Source organism: Copadichromis virginalis, linkage group LG15, assembly GCF_057382275.1.
Source record: "Copadichromis virginalis isolate Kocher_CV1m ecotype Utaka linkage group LG15, C_Virginalis_male_GT1.1, whole genome shotgun sequence".
In the NCBI taxonomy this organism is placed as follows: Eukaryota; Metazoa; Chordata; class Actinopteri; order Cichliformes; family Cichlidae; genus Copadichromis; species Copadichromis virginalis.
This window is the reverse complement of record NC_140632.1, coordinates 3,448,762-3,473,666: the sequence shown is the minus strand read 5'-3', so window position 1 is coordinate 3,473,666 and position 24,905 is coordinate 3,448,762. Positions and strand designations below refer to the sequence as shown.

Here is a 24,905-nt window from a genome sequence, read left to right as displayed (position 1 = left end):
CAGGCAGAGATGCATACAGAAACAAAGAAATTAGATCAAAGGGATGATGCAAACAAGACCAACATGAATCACATTCAGAAGAACTCGCTGGTGATGGTGAGGAAAAGGAAGTAAAGAGGAGCAAAGTGTCACATTGACTGTCATCAGATTCAAAGGTGATGATGACAGTCACTACATACTTGACGTGTTTTTCCTCTGAATGCCAGAAATATCTCTGAGACGCTGAAACAGTAGGTTAGAAAGCCAAAGTATAGATGATGTAATCACCACCAGACAGTTTCTACTAGACTCCACTACAGTCATGTACAACAATGGCATACGATAACGTAGACGAGGCATACTTGATAGAGCTAGTGCCACCTCTTAGTGACACCATGAAACTTCCCCCAAAAATGGCACGCTATGAGTCAGAGAAATTTCAACCAGGATTTTTTTTTTTTGGTCTTCTTTGTTTTCTTTGATGTTGGCTGTTGCAAAAGTGTGAAACCCTCCAATCAGTTCCCACTTTGTCTACTGTCCAGTTGGTCTCCTGGTACAAAAAGATAATAGTGAATACTATTATATAACGATTTCAGGTTCTTACATCCTGAAACACCAACAGAATATTTGTCATTAAAATATTCCCATTAACACTTAACAGGAATTTACTTGCTTGGACAAACTCGGACAGATAGCTGCTTGTGATTATGCTGCATCTCCCTCACTATTGCACGAAACACCTCGTGGCTTGGAAAAAATACCTTTTGCATTGCTGTGACTTTACAGTTTGAACCACTGATACATATATTGTATGTTTACTGAGCGCTTCATTATTTGAAACCTTGTTAAAGAATGAAGCGGTATGCTCAATACTACATGCCGACTTTGTAAAATACAAAAGAACTAACAAAATACTAAGATTACAATGTGATGATGATGATGATGATGATGATGATTATAATCCAACCCTGTTTCCCATCCAGCTGGGATAATGGAGACACAGAGAAGATGAGTCCTTGGGATATGGAACCCATCCCCGATGATGGTAGGAATCTGAAATGCGGTGCTCATCTGAAAAACAACAAAGAACTCATTCCTTCAGTTTTAACAGCTTACAGTTGTGACAGTTTTGTCCTTATGTCTTTGCAGCCACGTTTCCGGATGAGCTGGGCCAGAGTGTTCCGCTCATCGAGGAGGAGCAGAAGGAGCTGCTGTACGTTCCCCTGGACGGTGAATGGGGCTGCCGCACACGCGCCGAGGAGTGCGAACGCATCATCAAAGCCATCGACCAGCTCTGCACGCTCGGTATGATGTCACGAAGCGCCCGTTAACATTAGCCACGTAAGCGGTGATATGAAGTTCCGCCGTGAGGGCGCATTTCTTGTAAGGTAGCAGCTGGATGACTCTTCCCAGTGTGAGTCACCACTCTTAGCCCATGAGTCAGATGAACCAGCCAGGGGCCAGGATCATATGGTCGAAGGAGTAAGCTGCTAACACAGTGAACTAAATGTTAAGGTGCTTTCATGAATTCCCGTTAAGTGATGTAATGACACATTAGGAACAGACTGAAGGCCTGCTAGTGGAAGAAAGATGGTGTGATGGCTCCCTCTAGTGACAGTTTGGGGATTAGACACAGATTCACACACAAGCTCTCACTGCACAGCACGCTTGGCCTCAGATTTACTTAGCAGGGCAAATTGGTGTGATGCTGAAGCTGCAAGTATGTGGGAGTGGCAGGTTATATGGCTAATTTATGAACACACAGTCAGCCAGCTATATTGATTATAACATATCTATATAAGTCTGTATTCATGTCTTCCTTAACCCTTTAAGACCGACCATAGAACCAAGTGCGCCAGAGCTTATATTATATTTTTACATGCTGTGGAGCCATTTTTGGGAGCATTTCAAGTTGCTATACATCAATACAACCATTATAGCCCAAATTTTAATAATATGTCTGCATTAAGTGCATAGTAATTACATAAATTGCAAAAACGTGCAATAAACTACAAAAAAATTGAAAATTGTTTTTGTTTTTTTAACATATATTTCTAGTTAGAGAAATTTAAGAAGCTTATCCCTCAAAACTGTAAATACAAAAAAGTTGCACAAAATAGTTTACCACCACAGGAAATTTATTTTAAGTGTCTTCATAGTTTTATTTTTGAAATACACCAATTTTTATACACTGCAGGAAAAAACGAAAATAAATCTTACAATGCAAATTTGCAAAAAAAACAGCATGTGCATCAAAATAAACTATTTCCAGCAGTGCAATATGAGTCCTAAGCATCCCAGAAACGACACAGAAAGTCATAAAGTCAAACATAACTTTTAAAAACACCAGTATAGGCTCATAAAGCCCTGATGGTAAGCCCGCTCCGACCGGCTTTAAAGAGTTAATCGGTGTGCAAATTTAAACGAAACTTTGCACGAACATCGTTTCACAAACAACGATTATTAACATCTATATGTTTAAAAAAAATCTAAGTCTGTCCCAATTCTTTTGATTTTCATTCATATTACATTTATTGAAATGCAATGTTACATTCTCCATTTGTGTTTGTGTCACGTGTCACATTCAATATACGTATGTACGTATGTAAGACTTGGTACTTTTAAATAATGACCAATGCAATCTACCAAAAGCAGCGCAAATTTGCATGTCAACTGGTTTTGATATGAGGGCAATGGACTGTGTTAGAAACGAGCGGGCTCCGAGGGGTCTTGGAAGTCGAGGGAGTCGTTCTCAGAGTAAATCAAAGAGCTTGGGTTGTGTTCAGGATTCATCCAGAGCAGGGCTGCTTTATAAAGAATGAGTCCACCATATAAACCTGTGCAGTCAAATCATTAACATGGGGATCAGCAGGGATCAGGTTCCAATCATGTTAATGAACTTGCTGCAGCTGCACCACATCTATAAATGGTCACGTTGCTCTTTTTTGCTGTAAGAATACACACATTACTACTCACTACTACACACATACTAACACTAAACATCGTTGTACTACTAGACATTTCAAAGTTTTCTATAACTGATCCTATTGTAGAGCGATAAAAAAAGTAAAATGCATAAAAATAACGTATCGTGTTGCAGAGCTCCATGTGCGCGCTGAGTAAAATGAGCAAAGATGCAGGTGCTCTCGTGCTCTCTGCAGTTTTCCTTATGAACCGATCTCTGTGTAGAAATGTACCTAAAAACTAGGGGTGCAACGATACACAAAATTCACGGTTCGGTTCGATACTTTGGTGTCACGGTTCGATATTTTTTCGATACAAAAAAATGTTCATGCCTTTTTAATTTGTCATTTATTAAAATTATAAATATATATTTTAACTCAAAAGTACAGTTTTTAAATTTAATGTTGCTGAAACAAAAGTAATTAAAAAAATAAATATATCTCAGGGCTCGCAAAATTTCAAAATCCCTGGTAGCCCTTCGGGCAGGGACTCTTCAGTTTTTGGTAGCCCAAAATAAATGTAAGTAGCCCGAATAAAAAAGAGCAATTTTCTGATTGATGTTTTGTTTCCTGTTTTGTTTCCTTTACAATATTATACATTAAAGTATAATATTGTAAAGGAAACAAAACATTAATCAAAAAATTGTTGAAAAACAAATTAGAACATTGTATAAAAATTACAATCATCAACTCAAATACTTGATTCTAATTGAACAGAAATTTCTATGAACTTGTAAGAACTGTGTAGGACATGAATCAGTCTGTGTCAGATCCTGAATTTGAAATTTCCACTGAAGTCACGGGTAAGAGACAAGTGGAACCAAGATCGAGGCCATTTGCTTTTTGAAGTTTGCAAAGACTGCTAAATTTTGCCAGTGGTAGTTCACTCTTTGCAACATAGTAGCTGTTCTAAACAGATTTTTCAGGTTTATTTTTAGTATGTTATTTGCAATTGGTGTTTGTTCTGGGAAAGATATTGCAGACTGAGCAATAATGCATTTCTTGCATTTCTCATGGGTTCTAATGGGGGCCTTTCTTAAAATGACTGGTCCCAGTAACAAAGACGCTTGTCGACTCAGAAATCGAGAGAAAACCAACAACACACCCGGCAGAACATTATGTTATTTACACGGGTGCACATAAGTGGTCCGCATGTGCGCATTCGCTGTCAAAATAAAAGACGCGCACCAGATAAGAAGTTGCAACGCGCGTTTGCGTCCATATAAAAGGCTGTTTTTGTCCACTAGAGTGGGATTTTCACGGCACATTCCGCACCACATCTCTGTGCGTTCATCATTTGTCTGAAGCCAGCTCACCTCCTGCAACCACTTTTCCGAGAATACGCGCTTCTTTTGTGGTTCGGACTCCTTCTGACATTTCTTTGGAGGTGGAGGAACACCAAAGTAATTGCTTAAAGGAGCTTCTTCGACATCTTTAAGAGTTTTAAACAAATGTCTGTCCTCCTCCAGAAAATCGTATGCATGCAAACACGCGTTGCAACTTCATATCTTGTGCGCGTTTTTTTTTTTTTTCACAGCGAATGTCCACCTGCGGACCACTTATGTGCAGCCCTGGTTATTTAGCTCGTCATATTGCAGCCACAGAGATTCTTTTGTCCATGAAACCATAAAGCTGCACTTTCTTTTTGCCTTATAGTCTGATTTGTCATAACTTCTTCACCCTGACCTGTCTTATTTGGCTCAGCAGAACTAAAATATATATCCTGCTGCTTTTACACACACACACACACACACACACACACACACACACACACACACACACACACACACACACACACACACACACCCATAACGGTCAGCGATTCTCTGCGCGATCAACCTCTCATATGTTTAAGCTTGCTGCGGGAGATTTCACTCGTCATGTTTGCGTAGTAAGCTAACGATTGATAAGACGATGTCAGAGGAATTGGTGCGCAAATTATCATCACTCACCAATCAGTACTGTCGCTCTCTATACACAGTTCGCGCGATTGCAAAGTGAAAGCAAAAAACAAGCGCAAATTCAAACGCGATTTCAATATGTCACATATTGACAGTGGCTCACCGATGCCAATGACCTAATTACCCAGCTACATTTCTGAAAGAATGCAAAAGCATTGACATATATTTTTCCTTCCTACAATAGCCCGACAATAGCTCGCGAGCCCCGGGGCGTCGGGCTAGCGATTTTGCAAGCCCTGTGTTACAGGCATGGCCCTTTAAGGATGAAGCCTGATGGGAAATGTATTCGGGATGTGTGTAGCGGGACTGCCTGGTGTGTGTGAAGAGAGAGAGCGGAGAAGGGGAAAAAGTAACGGTTAGCTACAGAAGAGACGAAAAGAAAATAAATAAAAGGAATATAATAACTCCCTCGACAGCCAGAGTTGTGTCGGCGATGCTCGGTGTGAGTAAACTGTTTCAGCCCACTGTACGCGGTGTTCGTGCCTTAGAGAAGAAATAAAGTTCGGTAAAGAAGTTTCCTACGCCTCCTTCGATCTTTTTGCTAGCGGAGTTGACCTGTATAGTAAGCTGTTTCCGGCTACGAGTCAGTTACGGAACCTTCAAGTAACTGCCAGAGGTTTCCTTACTACGGTTCGGGGCCGCGGATCTGGCGCGGTAACACCTGTATCTGATTGAGGAATCACTCATCTTACGAAAAGAGAGTTTATTACAGAGAAATGGCTCTTTCCAAAATAAAAGCTATACTATACGCTTCTTCTGGGCTATATTCTCGGCAGCATATTGTAGCGGGTCAGGGCTGTTCGGGGTTCTGTTTGTACAGTTATGTTTTGTTTATGTTGCCATAGTGACGGGTGACGCCTTCTCGCTGCGACGGTGTGTCCTTCCGGGGTCAGAGGGCGCTCTGTGTGTTGTTGTTGCTGTGCGGTTACCGCGCTGAGCAGTTAGCTAGCGGCAGTGTTCTTCTGCAGATGTCAATAAACGGCTGTGCTCCCTGGCTAGCTCACGGGAAGCAAGACCAAACGACACCTCCGTCTCCTCGTTGTCTGAGCTCGCCACATTGGTGTCAGAAGTGGGATGATGGTGGCACCCCATGTTCTGACCCGAGTGACCGTGACCGGCCGGTGCGCCAAAAGAAGGCACCTGGACATTTGCATGACTTTGTGTGGGGTAATGGGGTCGTCGGGGACGACTGACCCCTTAGGTGGGGGCTATGTAGCGGGTCAGGGCTGTTCGGGGTTCTGTTTGTACAGTTATGTTTTGTTTATGTTGCCATAGTGACGGGTGACGCCCTCTCGCTGCGACGGTGTGTCCTTCCGGGGTCAGAGGGCGCCCTGTGTGGTGGTGTTGTTGTTGTTGCTGTGCTGTTGCCGCGCTGAGCAGTTAGCCAGCGGCAGTGTTCTTCTGCAGATGTCAATAAACGGCTGTGCTCCCTGGCTAGCTCACGGGAAGCAAGACCAAACGACACCTCCGTCTCCTCCTTGTCTGAGCTCGCCACATTGGTGTCAGAAGTGGGATGATGGTGGCACCCCATGTTCTGACCCGAGTAACTTTTCCCCCGCTGGTCGTGATCGGCCGGCGCGCCAAAAGAAGGCACCTGGACATTTGCAGGACTTTGTGTGGGGTAATGGGGTCGTCGGGGACGACTGACCCCTTAGGTGGGGGCTATGTAGCGGGTCAGGGCTGTTCGGGGTTCTGTTTGTACAGTTATGTTTTGTTTATGTTGCCATAGTGACGGGTGACGCCTTCTCGCTGCGACGGTGTGTCCTTCCGGGGTCAGAGGGCGCTCTGTGTGTTGTTGCTGTGCGGTTGCCGCGCTGAGCAGTTAGCTAGCGGCAGTGTTCTTCTGCAGATGTCAATAAACGGCTGTGCTCCCTGGCTAGCTCACGGGAACATATCAGGTCCCCATAAGGAGAATCATGTGCTAACGGCTGTCTAAATGACTCGGGTAAAGTTTGTAGCATGCATGCTTGTTGTTTTTGTCTACTTCCACTTGTCTTTGCACCAGGATGATGTCGGGGTAAATGTGCAGTCATATTCGTTGTGTTCCCACTAGTGCTGTCAGCGTTAATCTCGTTGAAATGACGTTAACGCCACAACACGGCAAATCTCCGTTAACGAGCTACCCCTGCGTGGGGCTAGACGGCCAACACGTTGACGAGCTAACTGCGCTAACACACTAGGTCCCACCCATGTAATTGAGCATTGCGTGGCACATCCAACATACTGTTTTACTTTAGTCCATGACGCGCTTACCGTCAGGGTCATACGTCACATGAAAACCAAAATAATTCCAAATGCCAGATCTGAATGAGGGTGGGGGAGGTTCAATTTGCCATGTTGTAAGGAGAGTTTAACTTCTGTCTCGCTAGCTTGCCCTGCGCTCTTCCTTCTGATGATGCTGTCTGTGTTGAACGCTCAGTGGATCTGCGCTCGACAGTGCAGCCTAGGCGGAGTAGTCGAACGCAGATTCACTGAGCGCTCAACACAGACAGCATCGTCAGAAGGAAAGTTGATAAAATAAATTACAAATGTTGTATTGTTCGATACATATGCGTACCGAACCGAAAGCACTGTATCGAACGGTTCAATATCGATACGAGTATCGTTGCACCCCTACTAAAAACCTGAAACACTGCACATCACTCTAGTCACTGTAAAAACTAACTGTGCTGACTGTGATATGTCCAAGGTTTGTCTGTTGTATTTTGCCTTTGCTCCTAGCTACAATGCTCCACACTAAGTTATCCTAAGTTCTGCTCTGTTTCATCAAAAATACCAGTATCAGCATTCAGTGTTAGGATTCAGTGAAGAGCTTTGGCACTGCCCTCGGAGCTTTGAGCCGTCACACCCAAACCTATTATGTGTTTGTGCTGATAACCTCTTCCCCAGGCATTCCAAGTAAATCAGCACTCCTACTGCAAACTATCATAGACACATAAAAAATTAAAATTCCAACTCTGATTTTGTGTTCTGAGTGAAAACAATTTTTCAAATATATGAACAATAAAGTTAGAAGCAAAAAGAACCAAGTCCACACCTTTCAGTCACAAAACTGACACTCTGCCTATTTAGCAAATCCTTAAAGTTTCCTATTTTTAAGGTAAAGGAAGGGTTTTGTCCTAAATCTAGCCCATGGTTCACTATCAGGAATGTTTTCCAGTTATGCTAAAGCTCCATTCAGTGACAAAGTTAAACAGAGATATGAGGATGAGATGAAAGGGTGCAGGAAGCAAAGATGCCAAAAGAGAGAGATTTTGTTCCCTAACAGTGTTAAATGGAGCTATCACGTGGTATTTATATGTAATAAATGATAAAAGGTTCCGGGTATGATATGTGGGTCTGGAGCCAGCCATCTTCAAAGTGCATTTGAGGGACAGAAACATCCTCCATGATGGTCCGATAGGTGAAAGGAAATGAAGAGAAATAAGTAATCATAATGAAGAGCAGACTGTTTTTTGCAGAACAAGATTTTTATCAAATATTTTTCTCCATTGGAAACATCTAAATTAAGACAGGGATGTTCAGAATAGCTGCAGAAAGAAAAACAGGATAAAAGTGTTTGCATTGCTGTTGCAGGGCTTCTTTTGTTGGAAAGGAATCAAAATCAATTTCAGCAAATGGATTAAAGAAACACATGCACACCATCCTGCCATAGAAAATAAATCAGTTCGTGTTTTTCTGTTATGTTTAAACTGATTTAATTCCTCATAATACCAAATGTGGATCCCATTGGCTCATGTGCACCACTAATATAACTCATGTGTATTTCTCTTATCACGTACTTGCTTCAACAAACACAGATGTTGCAGCACCGTTTGCCTTCCCAGTGGACCTGCAGGCATACCCCACGTACTGCACAGTAGTGGCCTACGTCACTGACCTCAGCACTATACGCCAAAGGCTGGTGAACCGCTTCTACAGGTGCGTCCTCTCGGGTTATCACATACAGAGCGCGTGTGAAAGAGACCGACCGTAACAGCTGCGTTTTCCTTTCAGGCGGCTCTCCTCTCTGATGTGGGAGGTTCGCTACATAGAACACAACGCCCAGACGTTCAACGAGCCGGGGTCATTCATCGTCACCACCGCCAAGTTTGTCTCTGACCTCATGCTGCAGTTCATTAAGTGAGCACATTTAATGTCGAGCGTTACTAAATCACAGTTACGTGATGTGAAAATAATCATCTGAAATGTCCTCCTTACTCATCAATGAATGTTTCATTCCCCACATGTAGCTTTCCCAACAGCTGCAACAGTCGACTTTTTGGGTTTAATAATTTGACATGAATAATTTTTAGATCATTGACCCTGTCCTATCACAGAGGAATAACTCCTGATTCCTCCTCATTTCTTCCACAGGGACCAAAGTCTGACAGACATCATGCCCCTCTATAAAACTATGAAGAAGGCGACCTTCTCTGACTCTGAAGACGAGGTGTGTGTGACTGTCCGTATGCATGCTTACACTGCATTCATTCACACGATGATCCGGGCACGTTAAGCGTAAAGCTTTGAAAATAGACACTAATCTCGCTTTTTTTCCTTCTTTTTTGAATTATTGAGCTAAAAAATATAATTAATTAAGCTGACAGAGAAACATGTTAGATTATTTTTCTTTTATCCTATTTAGGATGACGAGGAAGAGGACGAAGATACTAATACTCCTGGAACATCCACACGGAACCACAAGGTAACATATGTAACAGATTCACACGAGCGGATACAGTGTCAGTGTCGATGCAGGTTCGGTATCAGAAATGGCCGTTTACTGTTTTTTTACTAATTCCCACAGGCCCGTCGACCCATGCAGCGCCAGCTGCGAGCTCGACCTCATTCGTACGACCCTCACGCGTGGAAGGGACGCTGCAAAGAGCTGCTGGATCTCATCTTTCAATGTGAAGACTCTGAGCCCTTCAGAGAACCCGTAGACCTACAAGAGTACCCGGTAACTATGCAACAAACCTCTCGCTTTTTGTGTTATGTGCGGTGCAGACCTGCGAGCTCAGAATCAAACTCAACTCTCTGGAGCTGATCTGAATTTTTAGCTCCTTGTAAATTTCCATCACAATCACATTGATTTGTGTTTTCAGGGGGCACAAGTGGCTCCAGTTCAATTATGATGAGTGCTGTTTGAGGCAAAGGCCTCTTCATTCATGATGTGAACAGACTCACAGCTTCAGTGGCCTTGAGTTCTCTTCAAAAGAAGAAGGGTGCAGTTCTTTCACTTCTGGTTTTTTTTCCTTTTCAGCTCATTGACAGTAAAAACTTCAAACCTCTCTATTCTCTCACTTCTTTCCCATTTCTCTCTCTCTCTCCTTTCTGTCATCTTTTGAAAACAATTCAATGAAAGATGAAAAATCCCAACTGTCCCTCTGCTTCTTCAAGGACTACCTGCAAATAGTCGAATCACCGATGGACTTTGGCACTGTTCTCAACACGCTGACGGAAGGAAAGTACCAGTCTCCCATCGAGCTCTGCAAGGATGTCAGGCTCATTTTTAGTAATTCCAAAGCTTACACGCCCAGTAAGAAGTCTCGGGTGAGGGTCACAAACACACACATTTACAGCTCATTATGCCTATAATATAGATTTTATGGGTCCATAAAATTAAATCCTCAAATTATTATTTTTTTTAACTTCTTCAGATTTATAGTATGAGCCTAAGGCTTTCTGCCCTGTTTGAGGAGCATATCAGCCCCATCCTGGCTGACTACAAAGCCATCCACGGCCTGACTGATAAACTGACCAAACAAGGCACCGACAGACAGACACGACACACTACAGACAGACAGACACGGCACGTAATGAAGAGGAGGAGGAGGAGAAGCGAATCTCCTGCAAGCAGCACCGCGTCCAGGTAGATGAAATTTAACTTTCTCTGCAGCTTTAAATATATATATTTTTTAACCTGATGTCACACTCGGTTACTTTTTGATTTCATTTCTAGCCCAGAGAGGAAGAGACGCGTATCGTCCAGAGTGAACGCAAAGAAGGAGCCTTCGCCTGTCCCTTCACGACCCTCCTCTCTGAGGCAGAGCATCCCCGTCAAGCAGCAGCCGCCTCAGATGGTCAACGGCAAAGCAGAAATGCCAGCTCCAGGACGCACGCGTAGCGCTGCGCGCCATACTACACACTCACTACCCTCCTCATCCTCATCACATAACGTCACGAACAGCACGCCGAGCACAACAGGTATCATCACAGACGTGTTCAATAAATACGATAACGCTCCAGGAAGTCACTGCAGCAGGCAAAGGAGTAGTCGGCCACAGCATGTTGCTGTTACATTTTGGTTTTTATACACACACAACACAAGTTTGTGAGTCGCTGACAGTCACCTTTTGTTACCTTTGGACAAAGCTAGGCTAACTATACGCTGCCTGTTTTTCAGCCTTTATGCTAAGCTATGCTAACCAAAGTGATGTTGATTTTCTTATCTGATGCTGGACAAGAAAGCACACTACATCTCCTCGCCTGCTGCCTAGCCTGGCTGTTTATTTCCTTCTTCTATCTCCTTCTCATTAACAGAGTCGACTCGCTCGTTGCGGGCTCATAACTCTGTGCCAGCTTCGTCATCACCAGCTCCTGAGAAGGTGACACCTTCCCAACCCACAGAGAGTAGCAGCGGAAGCACTCGACGGAAACTCAGGACACCTGTTCGACACACACCAGGTAAGAGATCACGTCACAATCATGTGACCGTGTAAAGCAAAGGTTTACGATCAGGACGTAAACATTTACGTTTCTGTTCTTTTCCATCTCAGGCTCTCCTGGCAGCACTTCATCTCATAGCACAGTCCACCTGAATGGCCACGGTAGTCATGTGACCCTAGGTGTGGGAAGAAGGGGGAGGAAGTCGAGAACAGAGCCGCCAGTGAGTCCACCAGAGGTCTCAACCCCGGCCAGCCCTTCAAGACCGCGAGGTCGCCCACCTGGCAAGAAGAGAGGCAGGAAGAGCAAGCAGGAGGCGGAGGACACAAGACAGAGCGGCAGCCGCAGGAGCTTCACCCCTGACGACGAGGTCGACCCGTCTACAGGCGACGAAGGTGGCATGTCTTCTGCACAGGAAGTGTTGTCGGACTCTGGCATGGCGTCGACGCCGAGACGGCGTGGCCGGCCCCGAGTGGTGAGAATCGAGGAACCTGCTCCTCCTCCTGAGTCACCGGAGCCCTCGCCACTGAGGAGGAGCAGCAGAAGGGCCAACGAAGAGGGCACGCCTCCGTTCCAGACCCAACGACCCAGCCGAAAAGAACCTCCTAAGGAGGAGGAGGAGGCAGGCGACGAGGCAGGAGGGTCCATGCGCACACGTAACCAAGGTCGACGGTCAGCCTGGTACATGGAGGAGGACTCCGAGGAGGAGCAAAGGCAGCTGCTGTTTGAGGACTCATCAATAACCTTTGGCACCTCCTCAAAAGGGCGTGTCCGCAAACTGACAGAGAAAGCCAAAGCCAACCTGATTGGCTGGTAACGGAGGAGCCACGCAGGCTGGGACATGTTCGCTCGTGCGTTGGAGGACTGGGAGGGCGGAGTGGAGGAAGTCACGCTTAGCGGTGTATGCATTTGTGTGCGTATGTGTGCGTACATCCATGGAGTCGCTGGTTCAGCTGCTGCTATTTGAAGCTGAGGAGAGCAAAGAGTTACCAGCCCACTCCTTGTCGCTGCCCCTCCCCTTCCACCTTCCTCTCTTGCCCAGTAAGCACATCTGTACGACATCCGATGGCATGTTCGCGTGTTCCAGCTCCTCCTACATTATTGATCCATGTTGGATCCCGCAGGAGCGCGAATCACAGAGCCTCATGTCGACGGTGTTGTGACTCCTCTCTTGTGAACCACTCTGTCTCCTTCTGACCTTGTACACAGTTTGGTGTCAGATTGGGTAAAGTTGTTGGTAGTTGGAGACTTTTAGTACTTGAAAAAAAAATCACGAGGAGGCCAGATGTATCTTATCTAACTTTTACTATTTTTGAGGACTTTTCAAGCGTCTCCGCTGGACAGATGGAAGATGCCCACGGAGCTGAACGCGGTAATGGACGACGGGACCGCTGGCCTAACAACGTCCTTTTCCCGCTTCCCCCTCTCTCCCTCCCTTCCTCATTGTTCCCAGTCTTTTTTTATACAACCTGCTCTCTGCTTTTTCTAAGATTTGTACGTGATCACTGCTCTCTGTTTTGGAAGTCTTACACGTTGGCTGACCTATCTGTCTGCGCTAAAATACCAAATGGTGTACCTTTTCGGAGGTACTGTAGATCTGTAGGTTTTGTTTACTATTGATGTGTGTGGGTGTTTTTTCTTTTCCTTTCTTTTCTCTTTGCATGTTATTAGAAAGAGGAAGCAACTTTTTTTTCCTTTTCCTGATGCTGTTTTTACTGTGGCGAGGAGGAGAAAAAGGATGCATGGGTGAAAAGGGTCATTTATGTCTCTCTAGTTCATGTTTCAAAGCGTCCTCAACATTAGCAATACCTTGTGCCTTTATGTCTTTTGTATGGGTGCGTGCGTGCATGTAGGTGTATGCGTGCTTGGCTTCTGCCCTGCAAAGTACATGTGCCTGTTTGTGTACGAACTTAGTTGTGACTATGCGGGTAATTGAAGGAATGTGTGTATGTTTTTTCGTTTGTTTGTTTTTTTAATAACACAACTGAGCGTGTCATTTCAGCGTGCAAACAGTGGCATACAGTTTGATCGTTGTGAAAACCTCTCAAAGAAATGTATTTATAGCAGCTGAAAAGAAATTTACTGTTGTTGTAAGCATACCATTACTCATGTCGATATATTATCCTATAACCAACCTATTGTCAGTTTATACCTAAGGTACAGAGGGGTGGAGCTTCGGGTGACTAGCTTTGAGATGCACTTACCAGAGACCGGTTATCAATGCAGTCTTAGGGAGTAACCATGTGTATTTTAAAATCTTTAAACATATAAAGTTTTAAAGTGTCGATATGTTTCCACGGTGACTCCAAACTTGTACGCACACACATAGACACACGCAAATCTGTCTCGCATGTTCTAGCACTTTCTCACGCCTGCTGCAAACAGGAAGGAGACGGATCAAACTGGGATCGGACTGAATTTGAACTGAAAGCAAACCGGAGAAAGAGACAAGTCTTACCTTCATCTTTCTGATTGTGTGCCTTTGCTACTCTGGCATATTGAATCCTTGGTTTCTCCTCTTTGGGGCCTTTATTTTTTTAGTGTTTGTTATCGTTTCGGATCTCCCGGTCCCGCTCGTCACTGGGTTCAGAGAAACTGGACTTCGGGGAGCGGACTAGACCTGACAGGCTCGTGAGGAAAATAATGAAAAGACCGAAACATTAACATTTTGACAGGGGACAAACATATTATGTCACTCTTTGTACACACAGGTGAGAGTTTATAAAGATGGGTTTTGTTTTTTTTGTGGGGTTTTTCTGTTTTGTTTGGGGTTTTTTCCCCACAGCACGGAGTGAGTGAATGCCAGAATCCATGAGTTTCCACTCGTGTTGCAGGACTGACTGGACGGAACTGGATGGTAGCATCAATATACACCTGGTTCTTTTCATAGGTCTCGTCACATATTACTAAACGTATATCTCATCTGTTCATCTTTATTGTCAATGTCTTTTTGTTGTTGTTATGGATTTGTCAATGCCAAATTCTGTCTTTGGGCACTGAAGTTGTAGAACATGGCTTTTGAATGTGTTTTATTTTCTAAAGAGATTTTATTGTCTCCATGGTGAGTGTGTTGAGCTGTTTTACATATGACGCGTTGGCTGTTTTCTGTTTGTGTCCCTGCCATAAAGGACGATATACCAGTGGCCGCATATGTGAAGATGGGTTTTTTATCCTCTGCCACACCTATTTCAGATGTTCTGGTGGTTCATAATTGCTTTGTTTATGCTGTGTTTGTGAAGAGTTTCATTCAAAAATTGCCTAAAAACACTGACACTATCCTCCACAAATGACATGAAAATGAATTTTATTCTTGGGGTTTCAAGGTTATATTTGCCTATGATAATATTTATGTTGTGGAGAAACTTTATTGTAATAATTCATGGCTTTAATAAAAAAAAAAACCACTCTAAAAACTCTTCAGAAACACAAAGATTTAAAGATTTTTTTATCATGTGATGAAAGCAGAGATGGGCTTGCTTTGACCAGGATTTTCAAATTTGAGGTATGACTTTATTTTTAAAGGGGACCTTTTACTCCGACGTCCATGTCCATGTATTCTGTTGTAATGGACTCCATTACAATAGTTCTGCCTAATTCACAGTTCAGAATTATCCTTTTTACCCTCTACTGGACCTTGGTGTAGTTCTAGTTGATCCAGTGTCTTAAACAAGCTCTCCCTCTGCTGTTATGCCAGCTTTCCTTTTATTGTGTGGCTCCCGCAAACAAACAATCTGTGGGCGGAGCTTCTGTGCTCAAATGACCGTATAAGGAGGTGTCGGCTTTCGCTGACATCATACAGAGCCAAGAAATGAAAAAAACGTTTGGAAACAAAGTGTTTAGACGAACCCTGAGCTTCTGGCTCAGATGGGCCACCATAACATATCCTGATGTCATTAATTGAATCGGCACCATTATAACAATATATAAATATATCAGAAAATAAGAAGTTTAATAGATCCCCTTTAATGTGTTTACATGAGCCAGCTGAAAAATAAACAGTCCTCCAGAACTACATGGGACTGTGAGATATCGGTTACACGGCCATATTAAATTAGGAACTACTGGTGTGCTACATAGCCATTTAATCCCCATGCAATAAGGTGATGGGTAAGGATACTGTATATTTTTTCCATCTATTTTTTTTTCTTCACTGAAATACAGTCAAAGTGGGAATGCAGTGGGTATCAGATGTGGTTATTTCTGCTGTGACACCCTATTCATCAGATCATCACACTACCTGTACTCATCACGGGTCAAAGTAGATGCGCTGATATAGCGTAGCTGGTCATATTACCTTAACCGTGGCAGATCAATGTGTGCAACCTAATCATTTTAAAGGGGCCTTAAAAAGAACTCACTGGTGTATAAGCAAGACTTTGGGTGTTAAGCCATTCAAACAGACATCACACACATCTGTATCCAGCTCTTTATACGGTGGAGGTATATATGCCGTTAGGTTTTCAGATTCTAATGTAAGGTGGTGGTGTTACTGGTTCAGAGCAGCACCTCTGCCTTGACGCTACATTTCAGAGCTCATGTAAACATTCACACTGGCCTGTGTTAATGTGTGGCAGAGCTGTGCTGTTTTGGCATCACAGTCTTTGGTTAATGGTCACTGTGTGTGTGTGTGTGTGTGTGTGTGTGTGAGAGAGAGAGAGAGAGAGAGAGAGAGAGAGAGAAGGGACTTCATGTTAGCCACCAGGAAGAATTTTGGGTATGTTTTCAGAAGAGGAGGAGAAGGGGTCTTTTTCATGTGAATTGATGAGGTCGTCTTTGTTAGTTTGGATACTTTTTTTTTTTTTTAAATATAAATATATATATAAAGGAATTAATGCAAAAAAAATAAGCATAAGGCTAGAATGTATGTGTAGGGGAGTACTGCTGTCCTGTTAGTTCATACCAATATTTTAAGTGAATAAAAAGTTGTGTTTCCATATTCACTTTTAATGCTTGTTGCTTCTTTGTTGTATAAAGATAAAATAATAATAATGATAATGAAAAAACACTGACGCTCGAGCTGCAGGTGGGAAATGAGGTGCAGAAGAATGAACAACACTCCCACCTAGCGTTGGAAACGGTAAGTGCACAAAAATCACTTCCCACACCTCCGGCTCTTCCTGACGTGGCGAGCCGCTAAAGGTCCTTGGGTACTCCGTGGGCTGCGGCTATTGGTTAGAATACCTGTTTGGCAATTTTTCCAAAAATGTAAATACACAGGTGGCTGGAGGCGACATGGGCCGGAGTGTGGTTTATGTAAATAAAACAGAAGTGAAACCGCGCCGCTGTGTTCTGGTTTCCACGCGCAGCAGACTCACTCAAACGCAATGTTCGACACGCAATCAGAGGGAAGACTTTAGAGCTTAACAAGAGGTAAGTGTCACAATTAGAATTAGTAAAGAGCTTTCGCGGTTACCTGGTTTGACCTACCTGCGGGGTCACGTGTCCTTTAAAGTTTTACCTGCCACAACTTTATATAAATCTAACAGCCGCCATAAACATATGTTTGAGCTGATAGTTGCCTACGCTCAACAAACTTAAACCTCATATATATATGTTAACTAAAATAAATATAGAACTATCGCCTAGGTTAATTTTGGCGCTCACTTTCGTGCATGTACTTTTGGTTTCCGGGCAGGTGCCAGCTGTGCGGTCATGCCTGTGCTCAGGGCCTCTGCGGTGCTGCAGATCGCGCTGCTGCTCTCCGCCGTGCCCGCGCAGTACTTCATCTCCAGGTGGAGCGGCTCCTCGGCGGCGCAGCGCTACCATGCGACCACGCGGTGAGATCAGTGCGCCAAAAACCAGCTTTTATTTACCGCATCGAAGTTTGCAAAAAGGGGAAAAACGCCTTAAGTTGGCTGGATGTGAATGACCCAGGATAACCTTTTATGTGAACTATTAGATAAAGTGGGCCTTACCAGACTAAGGACTGTTGTGGCCGTTTTCTTTCTGTTTTACTAATAAAAAGAACATTTTTGGTTTCAGATTGCTTCGAATATGGAGAGAATGGAGAAAATCATACATGAATGTCACTGCATGGTCAGACTGGACAAGCCAGCAGATGTCCAAAGCCATGTGAGTGTTTGAGATGAATGGCATTCAAATGAGGACTGAATTTAACCTGAATCATCGCTCGCTCACTCGGGATCTGAGGCTACAGTTATTTGCATAATCTTGTTTCATATTCAAATCCCACACACCTCAAAAGTGATTTCTGGTGTTTTTATGGAAACACATGAGTTGTATTTAGAGACTGGTGATGTGTTTGTTTCCTGAAGGTCTCTGGTTGGATTGGGACAGGAAGATCAAGTGGGACAAGGGCCACCTCCCGTGGAGACCATGCTTTTTGACAATGACCTGGGATTCTTTGGAGGTTTGTGTCTATAGCTCTGCTATACTGAAGCATTTTTAACCAGCCACATGTGATACAGTCTGTCCATATCCTCATTCTCATAGGTTAATGTGAAATTTCACCTTCCCCATCGAGTGCAATTAATTACCAAAAACTAATGGATGTTTAATTCTAATTTTACATGTCCTCCTGAACTATTGCACTTTGAAAAGCACTACATTTATAGTAATGTGCAAAAGTCTTGAACCATCCCTGATATCTTTATATTTTGCAAGGAAAATAGGAAATAGATGCAGTGAAACACACATGGAAATACAGTATATGAGGACAAGAGTTTGTATGATCCTAAAAAGCTTGAAAATCAATATTTTATTCTTCAACACACAGCCTGAACTCTTTTAGCCAAGCTTTCTTGTTATTTCTTTAAGTAGTCTTCAGGAATAGTTCTCCAGGCTTCTTGAAGGACATTCAAAGCTCTTCTTTGGATGTTGGCTGCCCTTTTGTTCTATTCTCTGTCAAGATGATCCCACAGTAATGTTGAGGTTCAGGCTCTGGGGAGGCCGATCCATGACTGATGGTGTTCCACGGTTTTTCTATCCCGGTGTGCTTTTACTGCATTGGCTGTGTGTTTGGGGTCATTCTGATGAATTAAAGCTGTTGCCAGTCACACATTTTCCAGATGCTACTCTATGGTGGATCAAAATATAATGATGATGATGGTACATTGCTCTGTTTGTAAGTCCATTAGTAAGACAAGATCCCCAACATCACTGTATGAAATGCAGCCCCAAACCATGGCATTCGATGGATCAGCTGAAGATGCAGCTCTCAGGCCCAGTGTCAGGTTTTTGCAGCATTTTCCTCCGTTTCTTGACTTTGGATTGCTGTAGGTATTTTTTTAAGGCCTGTCGTTTCTTTTGCCCTAAGAATCACTCCACACCATGTTGGGATATAACAGGTTTTTAGCTAAGCACTTTGGCAATCACCTTATTAGTATTTGTTTTTCTGACAACTTTTACTTCCAAAAATCCGTACTTTTTATTCCTTACATTTGGTTCAACAGTATCGTTTATAGCATTTATGCTCAGGATTTAAAGTCGGAGTGTGCTTGTATCCGTATGTTGTGTTTGTGGTACTTCAGCATCTAGACAGCTCTACAGATGGGAGGAAGCATGAATGGGAGTGATGTTTTTTTTAAGTGGCAGGCAATTTCAAATTCAACGTTTCTATCAGCTCAACAAACATCAGCAAACACACAAACTGTTTGTGTGCAGTTTGTCTCACGATGTGTTGCTATCTATGGGTCCAGCTTCTGTATTTGCAAGGAGAGAAAAAAAGAATGAAGTGTAGCAGAGAATTTGCATTTAAGACTATGATGCTTAGATTCATTCACTGAATTCCAACTTTATACCAACTGTCTAATGCAAAGATACTATAAACAGTGTAGGGAATGTATATCGGTCAGGATAGCTGTGAAACATCTGCTGACATCTTGATGAATTCACTTGTGTAAATCCACAAAGAGCAGCAGTTTAGCTGATCACAGCCTGTGCACTCAGAAAACCTACCGAGGTCATATTAGAAATTATCATGGGATTTTAGTTTTATTGCCTGGCAAGAGCAGAGCTTTCTAGAAAGACACAGAAGGAAATCTGATCGTGGTTTTTCATTAAAAACAGATCTTATTCATGCATGTCATGTCAGTTCTGTAATCTCTTCTCTGTCTTTGTCACATCAGCATCCAAGACGGCGCGCAGCCCTCGTCCCCCGTATGTGTTTCTGCGGGTCGGAGAGGTGGTGTTGGAGACAAAAGGCCACATGGTTGGAGTAGTGGTGAGCTGGGACCCAGAACTGCGAGCTCCTCCAGAATGGGTTGACAGAATGTACTCCGGCTCTGATGTCAGTAGCCTCCTTCACTTCCTCTGATCATTTATTGGTAATATATCATTTAAGTGTTAGTAACGGAAGCGTGTGTTCATATAGGACACAAGAGCAGAAAAGACACCTCATTACAAGGTGATCTTTGGAGGACCTGGACCCTCCTCTGTCATAGTTGCATACTTGCCCCAGACACAGCTGGAGCGCATCACAGGGATGAGGGTAAGTCCTGAAAATCACAGCGCATACAATCATATATATTAAAATAGGTCTTGGGCTTACTGTTGGATGTTTCCAGCCGGACATTCCCACCCTGGAGAACTACTTCACGCACTTTAATGGGAAACGCTTTGTTATGCAGCCCTGGCTCAGAGAGCTCTTCCCCGAAGACGAGGAGGATGATGAGGGCGAGGACTTTTGACTCTGGAGTATGAAAGCCTTAGCCAACAGACAGTTTCATCCTTTGGCTTCTGTGGTTTTCTTCAGCCTGGTTCTTCTTTTTGTTTGTCTACTGGAGTCCAACGAGTGGACACAAAATGCCGTCTTTAAGAGTCATCGACCCGCTCAAGTAAAAATAGGAGTTAAGAGTGACCATCGAACCCTTTCTTTAACGGAGCTGAAGATAAATGATCAAAGATGAAGAAATGTAATTACGCTTCTGAATTACTACATTTATTTCTCTGAAGTTTACAAATACAAAATAATTTAAAGTGTCTACCAAATATGTAAAAAAACAACGTTGACAGACTGAGATTCTTTAAATTGCTTTTAAAGTCAAAATAAAATTATTTTTTTATTTCAAGAAAGTGTTGGCTGAATTAAAACTACTTTTTTTTTAAGCATTATATCTCTCATCTCATTTTCCTGCTCGTGTCTCTGAGGCTGAAGGAGACGGACACCTGCGAGGAAGCGGTGACTGCAGGTAAGCTGGGAAAGTGAGAAGGGGCTGCAGACCCCTGCCCCCCACCACCGTTGTCCTCGTTGTTCCTCCACTCTTTGGTTTCGTCCTCTCTAACCAGCAAAGGGGGTCCCAGACTTTGTCCCAGGAGCTGACTGACTTTGCTGGCCTTCAGCTGAGCATTCTCGACTGCAGACACACACGCACGCAGCCTGCAGCACACACGGGCTAGTTATGGTCACACCATTTAATGAAAATAATAAAGAGGTACGATTGTGTTGTTTTGTTTTTTTCATACCTCATTTGACTCAGGCATTCAGCACTGTGGTAGAACTCTGGTGTCCCCACAAAAACGCTCTTGTCTAGCTTTTCCAGCAGGATGCTACATATTCGCTCCATCTTCTCAAAGTCTGAGAAAGTCACTATGACCTATAAGATATATTACAGCACGGTCACATGCTGCTCAACACGTCTGTGCTGCACGTTCATCGGTGTTTGTCCAAATACTCGACCTCTGCATCCATCCGATACATGTCTGCGTCTCGGTGGAGAAACCTCCTTACTGAAGTGTCTTCTTCTCTGATGTCATGTTGTCTAAGCAGAATGGATTAAAAATAAACACATGGTCACAAAAATTACTGTGTACTTTGAAAAATTAGCTACTGTCCCTTAAAAGAAAGATAAACAAAACAAAACTGTATCAACTTAAAACACTGCTTTACTGGACACCAATTGCTTTGCAAGCATATTTAATGTGCCACTTCTGCAAATTTGAAGTAATTGTGCAGTTTACGTTTTTACAAGCACTGAAATCCAAGTTAGTTTGCCAAAATCACTGACTTCAAATATACAAGGATGGAGGGTAGCAGGGGTTTAGTCTGTGATGGCCACCCTCAGGTTCCGCCCCTGCATGCAGCTGTAACAGCAGTAGGACCAATAAATACACAAATAAGTACGGTTATTTCTCATCCTCTTAAGGGGTTATTTTAAAATTCGAAATGAAACTCTTCTAGTTGTATTCTCGTTTTTAAATATACCAGTAATAAACTTTTCATCGCTTCTTCCATTGCTGGTAATCCTAAACGAGTTGGCTGTATCTGCGGACGCACTTCTCTCGCTGCTGCCTCTTTAACCGGTAATAGCATAATGCTAACAGTAGCTAGCTAACTTTACAGTTTGCTCCTGCTTCGCTCCAACTTCTTTTCTCACCTGAGAGCCTGTAAAATGTATCCAAGTCGCCGTGAAACGCTGTGGGTTGCTTCGCTGACGGACTCCTTGCTGTTGCCCACGCTGACCCGCACCGATGCTCGGTCCGCCTGGCAGCGAACCTCCGCTGTCCCTGTCACCTGGACCTCCCGTAGACACTTACCGGGACTCTGCCGACTAACCGCTCTTACTTCCAGCCCCTGCTCTTTTTCGTTACCGGAGAGCTCCCGCCCGGCCGGTACTATCGCCGCGAAGACGCGACTCTGACTTTCCATGATGGAGGGTTAAGCACAAACGACAGCCGTTGTGCTTCCCGCAATAGCCGCAATGGTCTTTGGGATTTGTAGGCTACCTGTTCTAGTGCGGCGAGAGCTTAATCCAGCCCATTTGTACATGGAGAGAAGGTAGTTGTCAACGGATTAAAAAGAATGTAAGATGATGTCAAATGCACATGTCAGGGAAATAAAAGGCTTCCCTACCAGGGGCAGATGTAGTTATTAAGCCACCTAATTTAGTTATTAGGTGGCTTAAACTACACAGGTTAAAGGTAAGTATAGTTACCTGCATTGCATTCGATCATTTGCACTTTTATAATAATAATAATAATAATAATAATAATAATAATAATAATAATAATAATAATAAATTATTATTATTATTGTTTTTGTTGTTGTTAGCCCTTCAAAGAGCTGTTTGAGGCTGAAGAGTTGGATTTTGTTTTAAACTTAGTATTAGCTTCAGGTGTTTGGCATCTAGGTGGGATTGTTAAACCTATAAATAAAAGGCTTGAGAATGCATTGATGTCGACAATGGATAAAAATCAACAATCAAGCTCCGTATGTATAAGGCAGCAGTAATTTACAGTGGTAACGGAAACTTTTGGCCAAACTCAACACTACAATTACACCTACATTTACACTCCATATGTAGATGGCCAGGCCATGGTAAGAAACACTATCTCCTTTAATAACAATAAAGTGCTAATTTATTTAAACCTGCAATGATATGCTTTCAGCTCTTGTTAACACACTTTTGTTTGTTCTTCTAATTAAGCTAGCGGATAAATCAGGCCTCTTGATATATCTGCAGGAAAAAAAAACTGCAAACCATAAATAGCTCAATTTTGCTTTGTGGCACAGTCTTATTTTTATTTTTAAATAAAAACATTTGAATTGCACTGCTCTAATATTATTGTGTTTACACCTTGGTTTAGCACTGCTAGCTGATAAGACAAAAAGTTAGCCAATTAGCTTGTTTGAAAAGAGCACTGCTATTAGTGAAACAAATGCTCTCCAATTCTGGATACAACATCTTAAGTAATTTAAGGCTTTTTAAAAAATATTAATTTAATCAATTTCAATGTCTTAATACTTAATTTTTTTTTTAACTTTAATTCTAAGCTACTAGCTGCCATTGGTCAAAGCACAAAAAAACTTTACAAAAACTGCAGCGGGTAGGCTGACAGTCATTTTCCTCACAAAATTCATGTTCTTATGTGTGTTTTAGCTATTTGTAACAGTTTTGAAAAGCAAAATTAAATAATTAGTCAATAAAATATTAACCAACTAAGGTAAATGTGCAAATGTTAAATAGATTGGGATAAAATAAAATAGCCTTTTATTGATCTTGTACATATATAACAAAACTGTGCATGCTCCACACCAGATGTGCCAGACAAGAGGAGTATATACAACAAGATGAATTTAAACAAATTAGAGGGCATGCGAAGTTTTCCTTTAGGTGTATCATAGCCTAATAAAGTACAGTTTATTACTTGACAGCCTATTTTACATGATATCTGCTATGCCGCTTCCACATTTTTGTTTTTTTAACTGAAGGTATCAGTAATGGAAATGTTCTGTTCTGTTTGGTCAGCAGGGGCCAGCAGAGTACCGATAATCAGACAGAAAAAAATGCATCAAATGGTCATGCTTTTTTAACGCACTATACACGGTTTTCCGATCTAAAAAAAAAATAAATTTTTGTTTGAACCCTTGTGTGGTGTTCGTATTTTTGTTACTCAGCCAGTGTTCATGGGTCTGGTGGACCCGCTAGAGTTTTGGCTTTCCAAATTAACACTATCAAACAATTTTATGTTAAATTACTCAACAGATGTTTACTTCATCCCAATTACAAGACATATGAACAGCAAACATGGTTAATTTTTTCCCTTTACCTTTGTTAGATCACATTTATGAATTAATGTGCTTCTCGTTTTTCTTTTATATAAAATGTTATAAATAAATCAGTTATAATCAAGTGGAGTGAGTGGAAAGACACAACACATTTACACGTGAAAAAATAATTAATTGTTTAATTTTTCTTTTGAAAAAAACTGAACACGGGTCTCACAGACCCGAACACCATACAAGGGTTAAAGAAATAGCATCCTAGTTTTTTTTTTTTTTTTTTTTTTGCTGATGTAAAACTATCATTTCAAACTGAATTGCTTCTATTAGATGAATGAAGAGGCCAATAAAAAGAGTAAAAAAAGTATTAATAATTGTTTTCTGGCAGTATTAAATAAGGAACTGGGTATGTACAACACTTATTTTTCTCGTATTTATTTATATTTTTTCAAAGGAGTATTTCATGATATGTGAAAGGACTTTTTAATAAACCAAATAAAAGTATAAATATGAAAAGAAAATTAGTCATTAAAAAATTCACTGTTGATCTAGTTTATCTGTAATTAATTATGTGTCTTCGTTTTCCTCAGAATAGCATGCATTAGGTAAATAACAGGAATCACTCCTCTGCTAAAAGAGAACCTGTTGTATGTCAGTGTGTGGTATTTAAATCTGTCACTGAACTTCATAGGCCCGGTGCTAAGTATATATACTGCATGTGCATATCTTTTTGTATGTCCAGGACATTTGGGAGCAGTAGAGATTTGATCCAATACTGGATGCTGGTTTCTTTATACAACCATGTTTGTTTGGCTTCCCCGGAGTATTAAACTGTGAAATGAGCTTTATAATCACAACCTAAAAATACAAGGCCATATTTGTTGATATTGTCTC

The 24,905-nt window shown here is 42.3% G+C and overlaps 3 protein-coding genes across 4 annotated transcripts in view; 2 read left to right on the top strand and 1 right to left on the bottom strand.

The window, feature by feature from the left end:
• The window catches only part of phip (PHIP subunit of CUL4-Ring ligase complex), a 42,489-nt gene extending 25,998 nt beyond the window's left edge, over positions 1 to 16,491 (top strand). The window contains exons 29-40 of the mRNA XM_085431376.1: positions 963 to 1,024; positions 1,129 to 1,284; positions 8,704 to 8,824; positions 8,900 to 9,025; positions 9,260 to 9,335; positions 9,531 to 9,590; positions 9,693 to 9,845; positions 10,286 to 10,438; positions 10,546 to 10,757; positions 10,848 to 11,092; positions 11,429 to 11,572; positions 11,665 to 16,491. Coding sequence (XP_085287502.1) covers positions 963 to 1,024; positions 1,129 to 1,284; positions 8,704 to 8,824; positions 8,900 to 9,025; positions 9,260 to 9,335; positions 9,531 to 9,590; positions 9,693 to 9,845; positions 10,286 to 10,438; positions 10,546 to 10,757; positions 10,848 to 11,092; positions 11,429 to 11,572; positions 11,665 to 12,368 — 2,212 coding nt within the window. The 3' untranslated portion in view covers positions 12,369 to 16,491. The remainder of the gene's footprint in view (positions 1 to 962; positions 1,025 to 1,128; positions 1,285 to 8,703; positions 8,825 to 8,899; positions 9,026 to 9,259; positions 9,336 to 9,530; positions 9,591 to 9,692; positions 9,846 to 10,285; positions 10,439 to 10,545; positions 10,758 to 10,847; positions 11,093 to 11,428; positions 11,573 to 11,664) is intronic.
• A 247-nt stretch (positions 16,492 to 16,738) lies between these two features.
• LOC146691542 (uncharacterized) lies at positions 16,739 to 20,587 on the top strand. 2 transcript variants are annotated; one of them, XM_085431371.1, is made up of 7 exons: positions 16,739 to 16,922; positions 17,184 to 17,328; positions 17,534 to 17,623; positions 17,827 to 17,921; positions 19,639 to 19,799; positions 19,884 to 20,000; positions 20,077 to 20,587. In XM_085431371.1, exons 2-7 carry the CDS (start codon positions 17,204 to 17,206, stop codon positions 20,197 to 20,199), a joined length of 711 nt encoding a protein of 236 aa, XP_085287497.1. In that variant the 5' UTR covers positions 16,739 to 16,922; positions 17,184 to 17,203; the 3' UTR covers positions 20,200 to 20,587. The 2 variants fall into 2 exon arrangements, with proteins under 2 accessions (XP_085287497.1, XP_085287496.1); XM_085431370.1 differs by having other exon boundaries at positions 16,740 to 16,921; positions 17,187 to 17,328.
• irak1bp1 (interleukin-1 receptor-associated kinase 1 binding protein 1) lies at positions 20,429 to 22,286 on the bottom strand. The gene is made up of 4 exons (XM_085431368.1): positions 21,886 to 22,286; positions 21,189 to 21,270; positions 20,975 to 21,105; positions 20,429 to 20,888 (listed from the first exon to the last, which is right to left on the bottom strand). The coding sequence occupies exons 1-4, from the start codon at positions 22,155 to 22,157 to the stop codon at positions 20,630 to 20,632; spliced, it is 744 nt and encodes a 247-aa protein (XP_085287494.1). The 5' UTR covers positions 22,158 to 22,286; the 3' UTR covers positions 20,429 to 20,629.
• Between the last annotated feature and the right edge of the window lie 2,619 nt (positions 22,287 to 24,905).